General features: G+C 40.2%; 1 protein-coding gene across 3 annotated transcripts; it reads left to right on the top strand.

Annotated features, from left to right (window-relative positions):
• Window positions 1–5,617: 5,617 nt before the first annotated feature.
• Window positions 5,618–10,900, top strand: LOC308404732 (putative G-protein coupled receptor 21). 3 transcript variants are annotated; one of them, XM_080894897.1, is made up of 3 exons: window positions 5,618–8,334; window positions 8,444–8,539; window positions 8,655–10,900. In XM_080894897.1, exon 1 carries the CDS (start codon window positions 6,536–6,538, stop codon window positions 7,604–7,606), a length of 1,071 nt encoding a protein of 356 aa, XP_080751023.1. In that variant the 5' UTR covers window positions 5,618–6,535; the 3' UTR covers window positions 7,607–8,334; window positions 8,444–8,539; window positions 8,655–10,900. The 3 variants fall into 3 exon arrangements, with proteins under 3 accessions (XP_080751023.1, XP_080751022.1, XP_080751021.1); XM_080894896.1 differs by having other exon boundaries at window positions 8,444–10,900; XM_080894895.1 differs by having other exon boundaries at window positions 5,618–8,539.
• The last annotated feature ends 6,305 nt before the right edge of the window (window positions 10,901–17,205 follow it).

Raw genomic sequence — 17,205 nt, 5'->3', positions numbered from 1 at the left:
AGCGTATGCCTTCCCTTCATCAGCTTAAAAAAAGGTTGTAAGGAGATGTTAAACAAGGGTGGATGAGAGGTAATGTACAAAGGTTGACCTAATTTTCCTGCCTCTGTTACAGCTCAAGTGCAGACTAAAAGGTCAGCTGCAGCAGGGGGTTACTCAGGAGTGATGTTTACTGCCACACTGCAGGGTCGTTAGGTTTTAAAAACAAGGTCAAAACTGGTATTGTGACTATCAAATAATACCACCACTGCCAATATAAGAAGATATATCTCCAGCCCCAGGATATGACAATGCACAAAGGATAAATCTAACAACAGAAGATGAGTAATGCCATCAAAAGTCTGCAGAAAAACAAGGCACCAGGCTCTGTTTGATACATGCAGAGAAGCATCCACGGACACAGCAACTGTACTGACAGGCCTGTTCAATACAGAAAGAAGAACATCTATGAAGCCTGGTGCATATTTATGTTTTTTTGTAGTTTCTAATCAGTTTTTATTTACAGTGCTTAACAAATCCCCCACCAAATAGAACACCTCCCAATGTAGGGTGTCAAGCTACCCTAAATTAACAGTATTGGTAATTACTAAAACAATTTCTTATGTTTCTAGAATATGTATGTTTTTAATGCTAAAATATAATTACTCTTATCATCCAGTAATTTTCAAATTTACTATCTTACAAAAAAGCAGAGGGAAAAAGTAAAGCACATTACTGTTTTTTCAATTAAGATCCCAAATTACAGTTATTTGCTTGCATTCCTAAACATAAAAATTTGTTTTAGTGGTTGAAATTAAATTTCTGACTTCCTAGGAGAGGTCCAGTGTGCTGGCTCAAAATTGAGTATAAAAACATGACTTCAGCTTATTATCAGCCTAATAAATAAAAATATACTCAAAGTTTTGAACAAAGATGTTGACAGAATTCTTAATTATTTGAGTGGGTTTGTTTTTGGTTGTTTAGTTCTAAGACACTTTTAGGACAAATTTGTTACACGATGTTTTTGTATATTTTATTTTCAATTCAGTTGTGTTTCCATGAAACAATTTTCAATTCAACTCAGTTTTATTTATACAACACCAAAATAAATAAACTTCACCGAAATCACAACAACAGTCGCCTCAAGGCACTTTATATTGTAATGTAGACCCTATAACATTACATACATAGAAAACACCAACAATCATATGACCCCTATGAGCAAGCACTTTGGCAACAGTGGGAAGGAAAAACTCCCTTTTAACAGGAAGAAACCTCCGGCAGAACCAGGCTCAGGGATGGGCGGGGCCATCTGCTGCGACCAGTTGGGGTGAGAGAAGGAAGACAAGACAAAAGACATGCTGTGGAAGAGAGCCAGAGATTAATAACAAATCTGATTCAGCAGAGAGGTCTATTAACACAGTGAGTGAGAAAGGTGACTGAAGCAGAAATACTCAATGCATCATGGGAAGCTCTCAGTCAGAACATGCTATATCATGTTTAGGTGGAAACTAGCGAGCTAACTTCCTGCTAACTTCTAACTCCATTGAATTTAATAAATTCTATTTTCATGGATGCCTGGATGTTAAACTTAATTATTACACCTGGTAAAGCAGCAATGCTGCTCATCTTATTAAAAATGAAAGAATTTACAGTTTTTAACTGTCAGTGATGCCGCAGTGTTTGTTTGACTTTGGGACCTGAAACAGACAGAGTTTAGGACCCAGATTACTCCGCAAGGCTCCTGACTAAGGCAGCCGTAATGGATGTAATCCTTCACTAGATCCATGAACCTCCAGTGCCATATTCCTCTTTTCCTCCTGGCTGGCATTGCCATAGTCAACATCCTTTGCCCAATATATACGCCTCTGCACATGTCCAAAACATCCCAGCCTTGCACTCTAATATTGTCTTCAAACTGCTAAACCTGAGCTATTCAATGATGTTCAATGTTCATCATCTCCAAACCATCATAGCAGGTCTCATCAGTCTTGTAAACATTACGTAATATTACTGTTAATTGTTGAACTCCTATGCCTAATTCTTTCTCCTCTTGTTTATGCCAAGTGAGTAACTTGGATGCCGTTTCGGATCACATTATTCTCTCATATATCATAAATGCAATCAAAGTCTGTGCTGTTATGCAAGAAGTCCAGTTTTTTTTCCCTCTGTATTGGTTGGGTAACCTGACAAAGAAGTGTAGTGTGTACTCTCCAACTATGAATCATGTTCATTTACCACTGTAGTTTTTTAAGTCTTTGATGGTGCTGTCCAACAGCAACTTTGCATTCATAATTAAAGAAAAATGTGCTGATGTTCAAATTGGCCTCCAGCGGGCTCAGGATAACAAGCTCTTTTTTTCCAAACAATCAGTCACAAGGTGGCTTTCCCCCGTCGGCCTGCCTGATGTTTACTGCTGTTGTGTTGACTTGGCAACACCCACGAGGCGCTGATGTCTGTGTTCACATTGATGTTTTACAACAACTTTACAACTGAGATAACGCGGGTGCTTATTCAGGTACCTCGATATTCAGCCTCACAAGTCTGGCAGATGTGGCACCTCTGACCCTTGACCTGGAAATGAAAGCAAAAATAGACACTAACATGGTGGCTAGTGCTCACCATATGGTACCAGGAAAACAAACAGTGTCTGAATGATGTCTCTGTTCCCCACCATTAGGCTGGAAGGAGCCGACATTCTTGCGGTGACCCCTCCAGTTCTTCCTGCACCAAATATCACAAGAGATGCTTTGGTTTGATGTGGTGAATCAGCAGACTATACCGTTTGGTAATGACGCATATAGGACATGGGCTTCTTATTTTATAGTACCGTAGCCTAAAAACAACTGAGCAAGTGTTGGTGTGACAGTTACAAGCAGCAAGGAGAATCTTAAAAAAGTGGAAAAGATTTTGTGGGTAAAACATTTCAAATATGCAGAGCAGTTACATTGTGTCCAAAATTTTATTTCCGTTTTTGTGACTTGGTGTGAGCAACAAAGAACTAAAAGGTGAGGGCAGCCTAGGAGTTTAACATGAAACCAGGATTGGACTTTCCAGATTCCATAATGCACAGTGTGTGGCTCAAACAGTAAAACCTCAGTAGTGCTCAGGTGAGAATGAAACAGTCATTTCCAGGATGAAGGCACATTTATGTCTCATTAACAGAAACAACTTTAGGAAAGAAAACATTACAGATGAGATGAAGAAATATCTTTCCAAATGTGCACTTATATTCTACTCTAATTCTATTCTTCTCTAATGTCAGGTGTGGTATTTCGTCTGGTTTGCTATCCTCGTGGGGGCGTCCCATTGACATAATGCTTTCCCTAGCCGCTTACCCTAACCCTAGCCATCATAAAAGGAATGCCTATCACTTACAATTGGGTTATGGTTAGGTTTAGGGTAACCCGGACATTAAAAACACATTTTAAGTGGGAAAAATGTCTTCAACCTCGTGGAGACCTGGAGTTTGGTCCCCACCAGTATAGTAAATTTCAGATTTTGGTCCCCACCAAGATAGTAAGAAAACGCACGCGCACACACACGCACACTCTTCTGCGTTGCAAATGTTGCTTATATGTGAACTCTAAGAGTAATGATAATTTACAAAAGGCTGCCAAACAATTAATTCAGATTATCTTTCATACATACTGACTGTTTTTAACTTTGTGGGTTAACTAGTTGATTAGTTTGTTTTCTGAATGCTTAAGCAGATAGTAGAGCTGCGCCAGAATATTTGGATATTGTTTCACTTGTCTTTGTATTCTCTTTTGGTGCTTTATACCATATCAGTTTGTGTTCTTGATATTCCGCTCACACAGCAGACATCATCAGAGTAAGTTCACTTAAATTTTGCCAAATTAGTAATTTTATAGGACTTTTTAAAAATATACCTTTTGATTAAATATAAACAATAATTTAAGTGTAAAATAAAATGTAAAGAGTTTTATGACTAAAATGAATTCTGATTTAGAGCTGGATTCAGATTTTCTGAAATGCTATTGTAATTTCTGTGTTTTGGGTCCAAAAAATCAGGTCTATTGTGCTTCACCTTTTTCCATGCCGGTCTTTATTCCTTTCTCTTGCATCCCTATTTTCCTTTCATCTTTTCCTGTGTTTGTTCTACATTTAGCATGTGCATCTGTAGAAATTTTAATCATCCATTAGAAACTGTCTTGTGTGTTGTTTACACACATTTATGCTTGCAGTGCCTCTGAGCACATATGTAGTTCATATGTGATCGGTGTAGCTGCTGGGGAGAGTGCGGAGTGCATGTGGTTGGGTTGAGTATGGTCTCTGTACAGAGGGGATCCTGCTTGATGTTTATTGGGTAGCAGATGTGGAAGGGGGAGGAGCTTCCTGTTAGGAGCAAAATGGAGGTCCATGAAAATGAAGCTTACAGAGAACTGCAGGGGGGTTAGAGTAATGCTGAAAGGGACCCAAAGGAAGAAAGAGAGCAGAGAAAGATGTTTAGAGAAAATGAAGACTGTAATGAATAATTTATGCTTCAAAAGAACTTCATTATATGTCACAAAGCTGTTCTTACAGCAATAGGAGGGTCCAACCCAGTACTAGCCAGGTGCGATTAATGAAGTGTTCAGTGAGTGTATATTGTAGCATTAAATTGTTTAAACAGTGCAGCAGTGAGTACCTTGACTTATTCGGCAGTGCCAGTGTTAAAATGATGAGCTTTAGTGTCTGTAGCAAAAACTTGGACTGCATAACAAAGGTGGATGTTACCCAGTTGTTGTGTCTGGAGTTATTATTTTAAATGTTGGCAGCTTCACCTGCTGCTAAGCTGCTTTTTATTTATAAAGCAAAAACCTTTGGGTGGTCTTTACTGAAAGCCTAAATATGTGCCTATTACTTCCTTCAATAAAATTAAAAAGAAGCAACACTACAAGCCAAACTCTTAGTTGAAGCAGGTCACCACTTGGCAGGCATCTTATGATGGGTTTTGTTCTCTTAATTTGGAGTTTATTTCAAAACTTCAAATTAAGAGCAAAATAAGCTTTTAACAAACCCGCTACCCTCTGGAAGTTAATCGTCCGTTTCCCGTTACTGTGTTTTCTCTTATGACACGTCTGCCACAAACACTGTTAAAAGATCTCCCTCGGTGACTCGCATTAGCGGATGTGAAGTCTATCAAGCAGCCATGCAATCAAAGTCTCACAACCTTAATTTCAAGCATCAACAAAATCCAATAGATGCCTTACAAAACAAATGATCCTCACACCGATGTAATTTGCACCAGGCCATAATCATGATTTCTGCTTAACATTTGTGAATTTCTTATGGATTTTAGATATTTTCTTGTGTATATATAATAAATTTCAATTGCTCTGAAGCTTATTTAAAAACTTTTCCTTCTCAGTTCTGTAATTGTGGTACAGTAAGAGTGGGGACACTGGGAGGCAGAAAGAAGTAAAAAATTTAAACGGACAGAGGAGGAGGAGGGGAAGCGAAGTGTGTGTGTGTGTGAGAGAGAGAGAGTGAAATGAGTGGAAAGGGAAGGAAAGTGTGTGTGTGTGTGTGAGAGAGAGAGAGAGAGAGAGAGAGAGAGAGAGAGTGAAATGAGTGGAAAGGGAAGGAAAGTGTGTGTGTGTGTTAGAGCGAGAGAGAGAGAGCGAGTGAGTGAAGGGGGAGGAGAGGAAAGCAGCAGCAGTGGCAGCGCTGCATCATCACTGTATCGCCACTACAGCAGAAAGGAGAAGCAGTTCACCGTCTACCTCCTTCATCTCTCTCTGTCTCTCACACTCATGACTACACATCTCTCCATCTTCACACACACACTGGAAGTCGACCAGCCGCCACTGAGCCTGACAAGAAGAGCTCCCAGTGACATTATCCATCACCTTTGGATGTTTGCCCTGCCTGCCTCCAGGATTCCAGGACACTGTCTGCTCATGAAAATCTGTGTTTTAATGACCCGCGGATGAGGCGTCTACCTTCAGATGTGCCGTTTGATTGGACCGCCTTGACTTTCTTTGCTGAGGAAGCATTCAGTGCCGGCACACAGAAGCTGCTGGGAATTTTGGGATCGTTTTCCTCTCCCTGTTTTTACCCTTTTGCCGGCATTTGAAGAGTGCCAGTGGATGGCTCTTTTTATTTATTTTTTCAATGTTTGAATTGTTTGGTTCCTGCCCGCTGGAGAACAGTGCTTACCTCGGGATTTGTAGTCAAGGGAGGGGGGTATGATAAACAGCTGTGTGGGGGGGAGGACGGGTTGCACTGCACCACTAGACGGGCATCTCTTGTCCTACATTGGGACATTTTTTTTCTGCCTCTCGAGGTTGCACACATGCACATATTTCACCCCCAGCAGCAGCAGCAGTGGCTGGCTGCGTTTTGCATGCACCGATGGATTACTGCTACTTTAAGGACAGGCTCGCTGCCCGCTGAGGGAGAAAAGATGCTGATATAGAAGAACAGGGGCATGCTTTGTTTTTGGAGCTGCAACTTCAGGGTTAAAAAAATAAAGAGACTTGGATGACAGGATGATGGCTGCGTTGAGCTGAAACTGCCCCCTTCTCCTCCCTCCCTCTTCTCCAGTCCAAACATGAACTCTTCCTCTGATGCGAACCAAAGCGGCTCTCCCTCGTTCTGCCTGCTGGGCTCCATGGGTTACTCCCACAGCATGGATACCTGCGTGCTGGAGGTGGTTGTCATCCTCTTCCTCACTGTGCTCATCATCGCTGGCAACCTGGTGGTGATCTTTGTCTTCCATTGTGCCCCGCTGCTGCACCACCACACCACCAGCCACTTTATCCAAACCATGGCGTACGCTGATCTGCTGGTGGGCGTCAGCTGCCTCGTGCCCTCGATGTCCCTCCTCCACTACCTTCGAGGCCTGAATGAGGAGCTCACCTGCAAGGGATTCGGCTACATGGTTTCTGTGCTGAAGAGTGTTTCCATGGCCTCGCTAGCTTGCATCAGCGTGGACCGCTACATCGCCATCACACGACCGCTGTCGTACACCACGCTGGTCACCCCATGCCGCCTGAGGGTGTGCATTGTGCTCATTTGGGTTTACTCTGCTTTGATTTTCCTGCCATCGTTTTTCCGCTGGGGGAAACCAGGTTATCATGGGGACATATTTAAGTGGTGCGCACTCTCTTGGAAAACCAACCCGGCATTTAGCACCTTCATTGTGGCGCTGCTCTACGCACCAGCTGCACTTACTGTCTGCTTCACCTATGGGAGTATATTCCGGATCTGCCGGCAGCATACAAGGGAGATCTCCCAACGCCAAGCCCGCTTCAGCCCGCAGACCGAGGGTGATAAAGGTGAGCGGGGAGAGCGTTGCGAAGGCTGCCCGGACAAACGCTATGCCATGGTGCTCTTCCGCATCACCAGTGTCTTCTATGTGCTGTGGATGCCGTACATCCTCTACTTCCTCCTAGAGAGCGCCGGCCTATATCACCACGAGGTGGCGTCCTTCCTCACAACATGGCTGGCAATCAGCAACAGCTTCTGTAATTGTCTCATCTACAGCCTCTCCAACAGCGTCTTCCGTAAAGGTCTCGGCCGCCTCTTTAGCCCACTGTTTCCTTCCTGCCATGGCTGCACGGAGGCCAAAAAGGCTCCAGCCCCCGTCAGCCTGAGACCAGATCCCCGATGCCAAGTGTGAGCTCTGATGAGCTTTGACTAGGATGGATTCGCTCCGGTCGCTTTGGAGGCATCGGCCCCCTGTGTGTGCTTTGCTCTCTACTGTGTAGCATGACACAGGTCTTTTTGGTCCTGCGGTGAGCACAGGGAGGCGCTTGTGCAGAAGCTTTCTGGCCGTTTTAAGAGGATGATTTTTGTGGAAAAAGGAGGCTGTGTCATTCCTGCTGGGACTTTCTCAAATTCTCTCTGTGTGATTCTGCTCTTTCATGGCTGCAGGCTGATGACACAGAGATAATAAGTTTGATACTGATGAAGAAAGTTCAGAGGATTTGATAAACAATGACTCCCAAATGCAAAAAAGTATAGCACAGTGTGAGCTGGGCTGCCCAATCCACTGAGATGCAAAAAATAATTTATTAATCTTTTCAAGCCTGACTGTAAATCTGTAATTTGTCTTGGTTCTTTCAGGGTGGAAGTATGTGTTGCAAAAAATGTTAAAACACTTGAAGCAGACTTCTGATCTGTTTCCTTTGGGGAACTCCAGATGCCAACGAGTGTAGGAAAAATCATTCACCTTAAAATCGTCACTTCATCGGCTCGTGTGTGGGTTCAAAATGCACAACAGATGGACTTATTTCCCAGAGATTAAGAAGATTTAGGAGCTTGTGTGTGTTTTATCAAGAGGATTTTTCTCTCGGGTGTTAGTGAGAAGCTCAAAATCTGAAAACGCATCGGATTTCACATGAAAAAGTTAGCATTACTTTTTAAACATGGCCTGTAAAGTTTTTCTGCCAGCAGACAAGAATCCTTGTTAAAGAAACAATAGATGATATGATTTATTCTTGTGTTTCATCCTCAGGTTTATCAGCGGTTCTTTTTGTAAGCCTCTGTGCTGTCTGCCTTTGATCTCAGCTGACAGAGCACAGGTCTTTTAAATCAAAAGGCACATTGTAAGGTAATCAGCTCATGACTTGTAGTGCAGTCGGTGTCGATAATGAATCAGCTGTCTGTCAGGATCCTAACATCTGGTTTCAGCTAACTTTATTTCTCGTGTTTCTGCCCTCTTCCAGCAAGAGGGATATCACCCAGCTTTACGAGCCCGACCTCGCCGTGTCAGGGGTCAAAGCCTGTTTCTGAGAGCCAATGAGTGTGTTTCTATTTTTTCTGTTTTTTGTTCTTTGGTTTCATGTAAATACACGTAGAGTATCAATATTTAAACAATGGCTAACTTCGGGGGTTTTATTAATTTATTGTAGACCTGCGGGATACCAGATGATCTTGTGGATCAGTAGAAGCCTTTTAAGATTATTTATTTGCCACAGAGGTCTGACATGCTGCACCTCCGGATTGGAGCCATTTAAATAAAAAATAATTTAGTGTTGAGTAGAAGGCAAAGCATTTCTTTGTATGCTGCGTTTAAAAACTCGCAGGACTTGTTTTTAAAGTCACAATGAAATTTCTGAAAGCATCTTGACAATTTGACTTTATTGTAGTTGGACAAAGAAGAGGGAATGGGATAGGTTTAATAATGATAGGAAGGTGCCGGTAATTTACCCATTTTCCCACGTGTTTGCTATTTGCCAGTGACCATTAAACAACAGAAGTAGAAGGATGGGTTGGGTGTCACAGTGACTTGCACAAGTAGGATGGATATGCAAAGTGGAAGGTGACTGCAGTCTTCAAAAATTTTTAAAGAATAAACAAAAACTCATCGATGGTCTTGATGAACATTTGCACAGAATTCTGGGAACCTGTTCCTTTACTTGTCAGTCATTTCAGAGCAGGTGAGTGGGTGGGTGATCTTTGGAGAACAGCTGAATGTGGAAGTGTTGTTGTAAAGTCATTTTGCTTCATATGCCACCCCTAGATGACAAAAAACAAACAAAAAAAACATTACAAGTATTTCATGCATAAGAGTATTAGACCAGAAGCCACACATGTTTACTTACTGTCTTTCTGGGATTTAGCTGGTTTGTTCTCAAAGGTAGAATCAAACTTTTTCAAGTTTTTTATCATATGCATTTAAAAGAAATGTATGTTTTCATGAAAATTGCTTGCAAAACTGAATGAAAATCCAAACTGCACTGGCTGTACTTGGCTATAGTTCGTAGTGGTTTTTTTTTTTTTGTTTGTTTTAATTAATTTATTGGCTCATTTAGAAGAGCTCACATTAATAAACAGAGCTTTAAATGAGCCAAAATGAGGGTGTGCCACGTACTGCATTCTTTGTGAATGAGAAACTACACGAGTGTTCAAACAAGCTAGCCACAGTTTGTATTAGCAAGTGCTTTTACTGTGTTTATTTGAATAGTGTCCGGTGCTGTTAATAACCTCAGATGCCGAACGAAACAGGCCTTTTATTTAAAGCAAGCACAAAGAAAGGCAAGCTTTTATTTCTCTTTTTCTCCAGCATAAGTGATGGTTTTCAGGTAACAACTGTTTCAACTGAAATACAACGTTGCCTTAAGCTAATAGGAAGTAATAACTCTCTTATTGGGCAGAAGTGTGAAATCATATTGAGCTTTTCCTCTTTTTATAATGCACACATTTGTGTAAATGTGAATGGTTGTCAAACCCAGTATCCACCCCACCAACAGTATATGAACCAAAACCTTAAATATGATAGAGAATAAATCATAACATACATATAACACCTGGGGATACTTTAATTTGAAATAGTTACAATAAAAGTCTGTCCATTTCTTAACAAGCCTTTTACTTTGAAATATTTGCAGTTATACTCGAGCAGTAACCCCACAAAGCTAAAACATGAAGTCACATTCCTGTAATGGCTCATTGTAAATTTGAAACAGTAACGAGAATAACACCATCGACAGAATGCAAAATGGTTTCCTGGACACATTTGTTTCATGTAATTTGTACCACAAGATCCTTTCTTGAGCGAATCGGACCACAAATAGAAGCTAAAGCATTTGAAAGCTTCTGAAAGATTCTTGTCACGAACATCAACAGCTGTCAGATAGAAACTGTGCTCATGCAAAGAAAAGAAATCAAAATAGCACCAAAAAAATAAAATGTAAAAGTAGCTTTCACTGCTGGAGACGGTTCTTAAAGTAAAGGAGAAATGATGATGCTGAATTGGAAAACTGTCTGAGATACTGGAATGGTCCAAGCTGTTAATGCTAATGTTTGCCAGTTGCTAATTTTGTAATATGGTTGCAAAAAAGGTTGTTAAACATGGCTCCGGGCACGAAATTTCACTTGATCCAGAGATGCTACATAGCTGCTCTCCACCTCTGTGCACAGGGGAGCAAGGAGTTTATTTCTCACTTTCAGCTCGAAGATAATGACCTTAATAGTTCACATAAAGCACTGGATTATTTAGCCTGCTGTGATTACTTACTGGTCACAGGTGGTTTTAAGTAACTGCATTTTCCATTTGTCTCGATTCTTTTTTTTTTTTTTTTTTTTAAACTTTAGGACTGTTGTCATGTGTAATCAAAGATAACAGTAGGCCTAATAAGATACTTGCTTGACAGTAGCTTTATAGGTTGTATCTCTTGTCTGTTAAAAACCTCAGCCACCTCCCAGTAATAATACAGTTGCTGCATATGCATGCAATTACTTGGTGATCAGTTTTCTTAAGTGCTTCTCAGCCTCCATAGAGTGAGGTGCAGGGAGCAGTCTAACACAGAGAGGCATGTCTGTGGCAAGTTTAAAATCACTAGTTAACACATAAAGCCCACCTTTGGACTGTGAGGGAGCATGCAGACTACACAGGTAGGCCTCTAGCTGACCAGGAAATTTGAACCCAGAACTGCCAGTAAGACAATACTGCAGCGCCTCAATTTCAGAATCAATTTGCAAACTTTAATAACTTTATGATCTTACAAATTCTGATTAGAATTAGCTCCTGTAACGTTAATTTGTACAGCTGCTTGATTCATTGAACTCACCCTAAGCTGTGTATGCAGAGTTGGTGCCTTTAAGAATGTTTGTAATGGAATAATCTGACAAATGATATAGTTTGCAGACTGTCCAAGAAGTTTGTGCTTCAGTTGTGGTGAAATTCTAGCATTTTATTTGTCTGTTAATTAACACTAATTAGCAGGTGTCTGTGTTTACCGCTCTACCCCGACTCCCAAATAGAATCACTCCAGGCTCAAGAGTTAGTCTTAACATGCAGACCCAAAAAAACTGAGTCCCTATGGTTGTATCCATCGTATATTTATAGTCTAAACTTCAGCTTGCCTGCTGTTTTTGAGTAAATGTGCTGTGTGTAATTGACAAATAACATTTTTCTGAAGAAACATGCTCTTAATAATACTTTAGTTCACATATACTCTGAGTATACATGCGGTTTTATTGTCTTTGATGTCTTAAATATTTTTATGTCCATTTGGTCGTTTTACTGTTAATTATGTTCTCACAGTGTGCATGGAAATAAATGAGAACTATAAAATGTTTCAACGAGAGAAACGTGACACTGTTAAAATCATTATCATTACTACTCTTTTTATTTCATTGTGACTTTAACCAGTGTTTAGTTTTCCCAATAGAAACACAAACATGCCTTTTCACCACGGGGGCTGAGGCGCCAGAGGTCAGACTGATGTCAGGGTTCAGGGTTCAGCTGCAGGACTTTCTGGAGACTTCCCTGAAATGTTCTGTTTAGATTTTTAGCACATTTTTCTGTGTCGTGCTATTTCGTGGCGTTCTGTCTACAGAATCTGCTTTGAAATGTAAAATGTTGACATGTCGGACGCTCCGGTTTATTTATTGCAAAGGATGCTTCATCGTCAGACTTTACCTGCATGATTCTGGTTCAGTCTGGATCAGTGCGTCTGTCTCATGATGCTACTGAGAGAAATTTACTGACTGTGCTTCTTGTCTTCTAAATACTGTTGCATAACACAGATGGCTCACTCTGTTTTTTGATGATGGCAACGAGTTCAGGAAACAGGAATGACCTTCTCCTTTTCCTGCTGTCAGGAAAAGATCACATTCATCTGCCAAAAGTGACATTTTTGTCATTAGAAGTCGTATGATTACGTTGATGAGTTCCATGTGCAAAAAACAGATATGTTAATAACATGCAGATCTTTTGAAGTCCTGATATTTTCCTTGAAAGCCTCGCAGTGCTGCTCATCTGTGGGAGTGGGTGTGATGCAACTTCCAGCTTCCCCTCGAACAACAAATCACTAGTGGTAGCAGAAAAAAATCTGAATGAAGGGCTTTTAATGTTGTTACTCTGGTTGAACTGTTTGCTTCTCAGCTTGTGACCCGAACTTTGAAAACCTGCTGAACATTATTGTAAATAGAGGTGTAATTGTCTGATTATTAAAAAGAGATTTTCTGTTTATGTGGTTTGGGATTGATTCGATATGCAAAATCCTTTAAATGCTCCATATTGTAGTAGGGCTGCTCAATTAATCGAATTTTAATCACGATTACGATCTGGGCTTTCAACGATCATTAAAAATGACTGAGCCGATTATTAGCCCCTCCCTCATTTATCCGCGACACCTTAAAGGCCGGTCCGTGAAAATATTGTCGGGCATAAACCGGTCCGTGGCGCAAAAAAGGTTGGAGACCGCTGATTAAGAGGACCCGAGGGAAGCTCGGAAAGCTAAGCAGAAGTTATTTGGAGAGTGACTGCCGTTGGTTGAAAAGAGAGTTTAAAAAAAAAAAACTTCAGTGGTGTTGCACACCATTTTATATTATTTTTTAAAGTCATTGTTAACCCTTTAAAGCCGGTCAGAGCAGCACGCTCCGTTTTGCGTAACTATTTTTAAATCCCTGTAGAACCTGAACCGTGTAAGCTAGCGCAATAATTTGTTTTGCATATGAAACCGGAGGAGTTGTACTTACATCTGATGCCATCAGCTTGTCCTCGGTCATGGTTTCGTTCCACATATAGCTTTGCAAAAATTGCATAAAAAGCGCTTGCAGGAACAAAAACATAATATTCCAGAAACACGCTTTGCCGTTCCTATCAGCTGTTTGTAACACTTCCCACAGTGAAATGATGCACATGCTGTTTTCTTTGCAAATTTGCATCATAGGATTGTTTTTTGTTTTTCCTGCAGTATATAAAAATTGCTGTATCTCCAAAATAAAACTATGAAGACACTCAAAATAAATTTCCTGTGGTGGGAAACTATTTTTTGCAACTTTATTGTATTTAAAGTTTTGAGGGATAAGCCTCTTAAATTTCTCCAAGTAGAAATATATGTAAACAAAACAAAAGCGATTTTCAATTTTTTTTGTAGTTTATTGCACTTTTTTGCAATTTATGTAGTTACTATGGACTTAATGCATACATATTATTAAAATATGGGCTATAACAGTTGTATTGATGTATAGCAACTTGAAATGCTCCCACAAATGGCACTACAGCATGTAAAAAAAATAATATAAGCTCTGGTGGACTTGGTTCTATAGTAGGTCTTAAAGGGTTAAATAAATATCGTCAAATAATCGTGATCTCAATTTCAGTGAAAATAATCGTGATTATCATTTTTGCCATAATCGAGCTAGCTGAGGTTAGTTATTAGTTCCTTAACAACTGTGAACGAAGCATTGGAGTGCAACTGGAGTGCAACCAGTTTATTCAAGGTTTTCATTTTCGGGTTGAACTTCCTGCCACCATCCAAAAGTCCACTAGACTGTATCTTCAGCACAAATGATTCTATCTGTCTATATATAGTATATGCACTGCATATTATGACATTCTTTGAACTGCACTACTAGTGCAGTAGGAAAGCCTTTACTGGATGCAATATGCTGCAATTTTATGGTTTTACAACAGATTTGGTATAAAGAGTAAGAAATTCAAACGTTGCACAGCGAGCCATCTATCTTCTCACCGGATGACTTTGCAAAGTTTGAAAACTGCACAGAAATGACCAGTAATTTACTTTTTTAGAAATAAATTGCACTACCATTATATAAAGAAATAATACATAAGCAAATTTTTAGTTTACTTTTTATTCTACATGTGGAGTATTTGGACCTTTTTTTTTTTAAGAGACACTTGAACTTGCACTGTTCATATAAACAACAGACTGAAGAAATGTGGAAAATGTGGAAAAACTGCACTTATTAACCTGTTTTGAGAATAATATTTGCTTTACATTAAAAGTTGTAGCTCTTGTCTGTTTAAAAAGAAATAATCTCTGGTGCTTGTGCTCTGCCAACTTAACTGAATGTGACACACACTTAATACTTGTCTCCCAAACTGATAACTTTGGAATCTCAGACCATCTAATCATTAGTTTTCTTAACTGCTTCTGGCTGGAATCTCTCCCAGCTCCCGGAGTGAGGTGCAGGGAGCAGTCCATCACACGACGAACACGGAGAGGCTCATAAAAAGCAGACTTTTGGACTGCGGGGGAGCATGCAAGCTGCATACATATATGCTATGTTTGGTATACATCTTTTTTTTTCTTGCTAAAATTAATAATTTAGTATCATAGAGTGATAATGTTAGTAAAGCAGAAAGCTACTCGTAGTCAGCCAGCTATCACTTTCATTTCATTTCAGTTCAATTCAGTTCAATTTTATTTATATAGCACCAAATCATAACAACAGTCGCCTCAAGGGTCTTTATAATATAAAGTGAAGACTCTACAGCAATACAAAGTAAACAGAGAAAACCCCAACAATCATATGACCCCCTATGAGCAAGCGCTTTGATGACAGTGGGAAGGAAAAACTCCCTTTTAACAGGAAGAAATCTCCAGCAGAACCAGACTCAGGGAGGGGCGGCCATCTGCTGCGACTGGTTAGGAAGGAAAACAGGACAAAGACATGCTGTGGAAGAGTATCAGAGATTAATAATAACTAATGAGTGAGTGAAACAGAAACACTCAGCAGCCTAGACGTATTGCGGCATAACCAAGTGAGCATTAAGGGGCCACCTGATTCAGCCCTAACTATATGTTTTATCAAAATGAAAAGTTTTAATTCTAATCTTAAAAGTAGAGAGTGTGACTCTCTCCTGAATCCAAACTGGGTGCTGATTCCACAGTAGAGGGACCTGGAAGCAAGTAAGCCTGCAGTCTTAGAGCAAAGTGCTTTCAGCACTCGTTCTTATATAGCTCTTAGAAAAGTGCTATATAAGAACCAGTCCATTTGCTGTGTTATGCAAATTTGATAATGGTTACTTTATTAGCTAAGGTTATAAAGTAATTTAAGCCCCTTTCCATCCACAGGAGGATGGAGGAGTGAGACCTCAGTGAGTCAGACGCTGGTGCAGTTTACCATGCTAATTGCAACAAATTTCACCTAACGACATCCAGTAACCTCCACTCGCAAACAGTCAGGGAATACACATTCTTCCCTAGCAACTGCAGGTTGCCAGGGCGTAGCTGACCAGTCTCTAGGCCTATGTGACTGGGGCCCTAGCTGACCTTATCCACTTAAGACAGTAGTTTACTGTTTAGCATGCAATTCTTCTGTGTCAGCGGCTGTGATTGTTTTAAAGAAAAAGATGGATGACTTCGCTCCAGTTCCTCCCACTGTACAAAAATGAAGCTTATGGAAACTGCCACGTTGCATTTTTGGAGTCGGAGTCTGCTCAGTAGTTATTTGGGATGGATCAGTGGTGATTTTTCGCTGGATTAGATTCCTGCATGCACACCTGCTCAGTGTGACCATGAACACGCCCCCAGCACGTGTACTTCACTCATAGTCGTGATATTTCAATAGTTACTGTTTAGTTTTTCTTCATTATAGACAAAGAAATGGTATCAATTAGACACAGGCCACAGAGGTACTGTAAATATAAGATTTATTTGAAAATTCAATCTTTTTTTTGCCTTTTGATATTTTAAACATTTAAACTAAAAAAAAAGCTGCATCCTCTGCTTGTTTAAGCTTTTCCCCTCAACTATAAAACAAAGCATGTAAAAAAAAAAAAAAAAAAAATTTCTAAAGGACAAACATAATCAGTGATTTCTTACTGTGTGACTGGACAATTTGGTTACTGAGTCAACCCAGATATGATGAATGTAATTCCCCCACATGCTGAGCTTTCTCCGACTCCGTCTACAGTTTGTTTCTCAGAGGAGAGTCATGCTTTATTTGGCTCATGTCACTGTTGTTCTTCTGTGCCAAGCTAATCGGCTGACTGCGCTCACATGAAGGGACTGTTTGTGTTTGCGATTGATTAGGCTCACAAAAAAGATATTGATAGGGGGAGAGTACTGTCAACATCTTATACAATGTGGGATTGTTTAAGTGACGTTTCTTTGATTTGTGTGATCTGTTTACTTCAGCACAAATACATGGACGTTTTAGTACAGAAGTTGGTTTATGATGATAAAAACAAAGCGCAGAGAACATTCTGTGATTATGTAAATGGATTTTGATCAATAAGAAGCATTAAAATTGACCAGAAAAGGACTGAATCATATCAAAACAGTCTCCCTGCTTATATCACATATTTTTTGTTTTATGCCCAAACTTTTTGAAAGTTGCCAATATCACCCATCCAGCTGCTGTCACCCTCTTTGTGTTGTGAAATTAGATGAGTGAGTGGTGGAGCCAATTGAGAAAATGAGGATACCTAAACAGGACTATAGTGACAATTTTTCAGTTACATTGTAGCCACACCTTAAATCATGCCTCCGTTTATCATCTCCTTTAGTCTTAACG

The sequence above is a fragment of the Rhamphochromis sp. 'chilingali' genome, assembly GCF_963969265.1.
Source record: "Rhamphochromis sp. 'chilingali' genome assembly, chromosome: 10".
NCBI classification, from domain to species: Eukaryota; Metazoa; Chordata; class Actinopteri; order Cichliformes; family Cichlidae; genus Rhamphochromis; species Rhamphochromis sp. 'chilingali'.
This window is presented reverse-complemented; position numbering and strand designations above follow the sequence as displayed.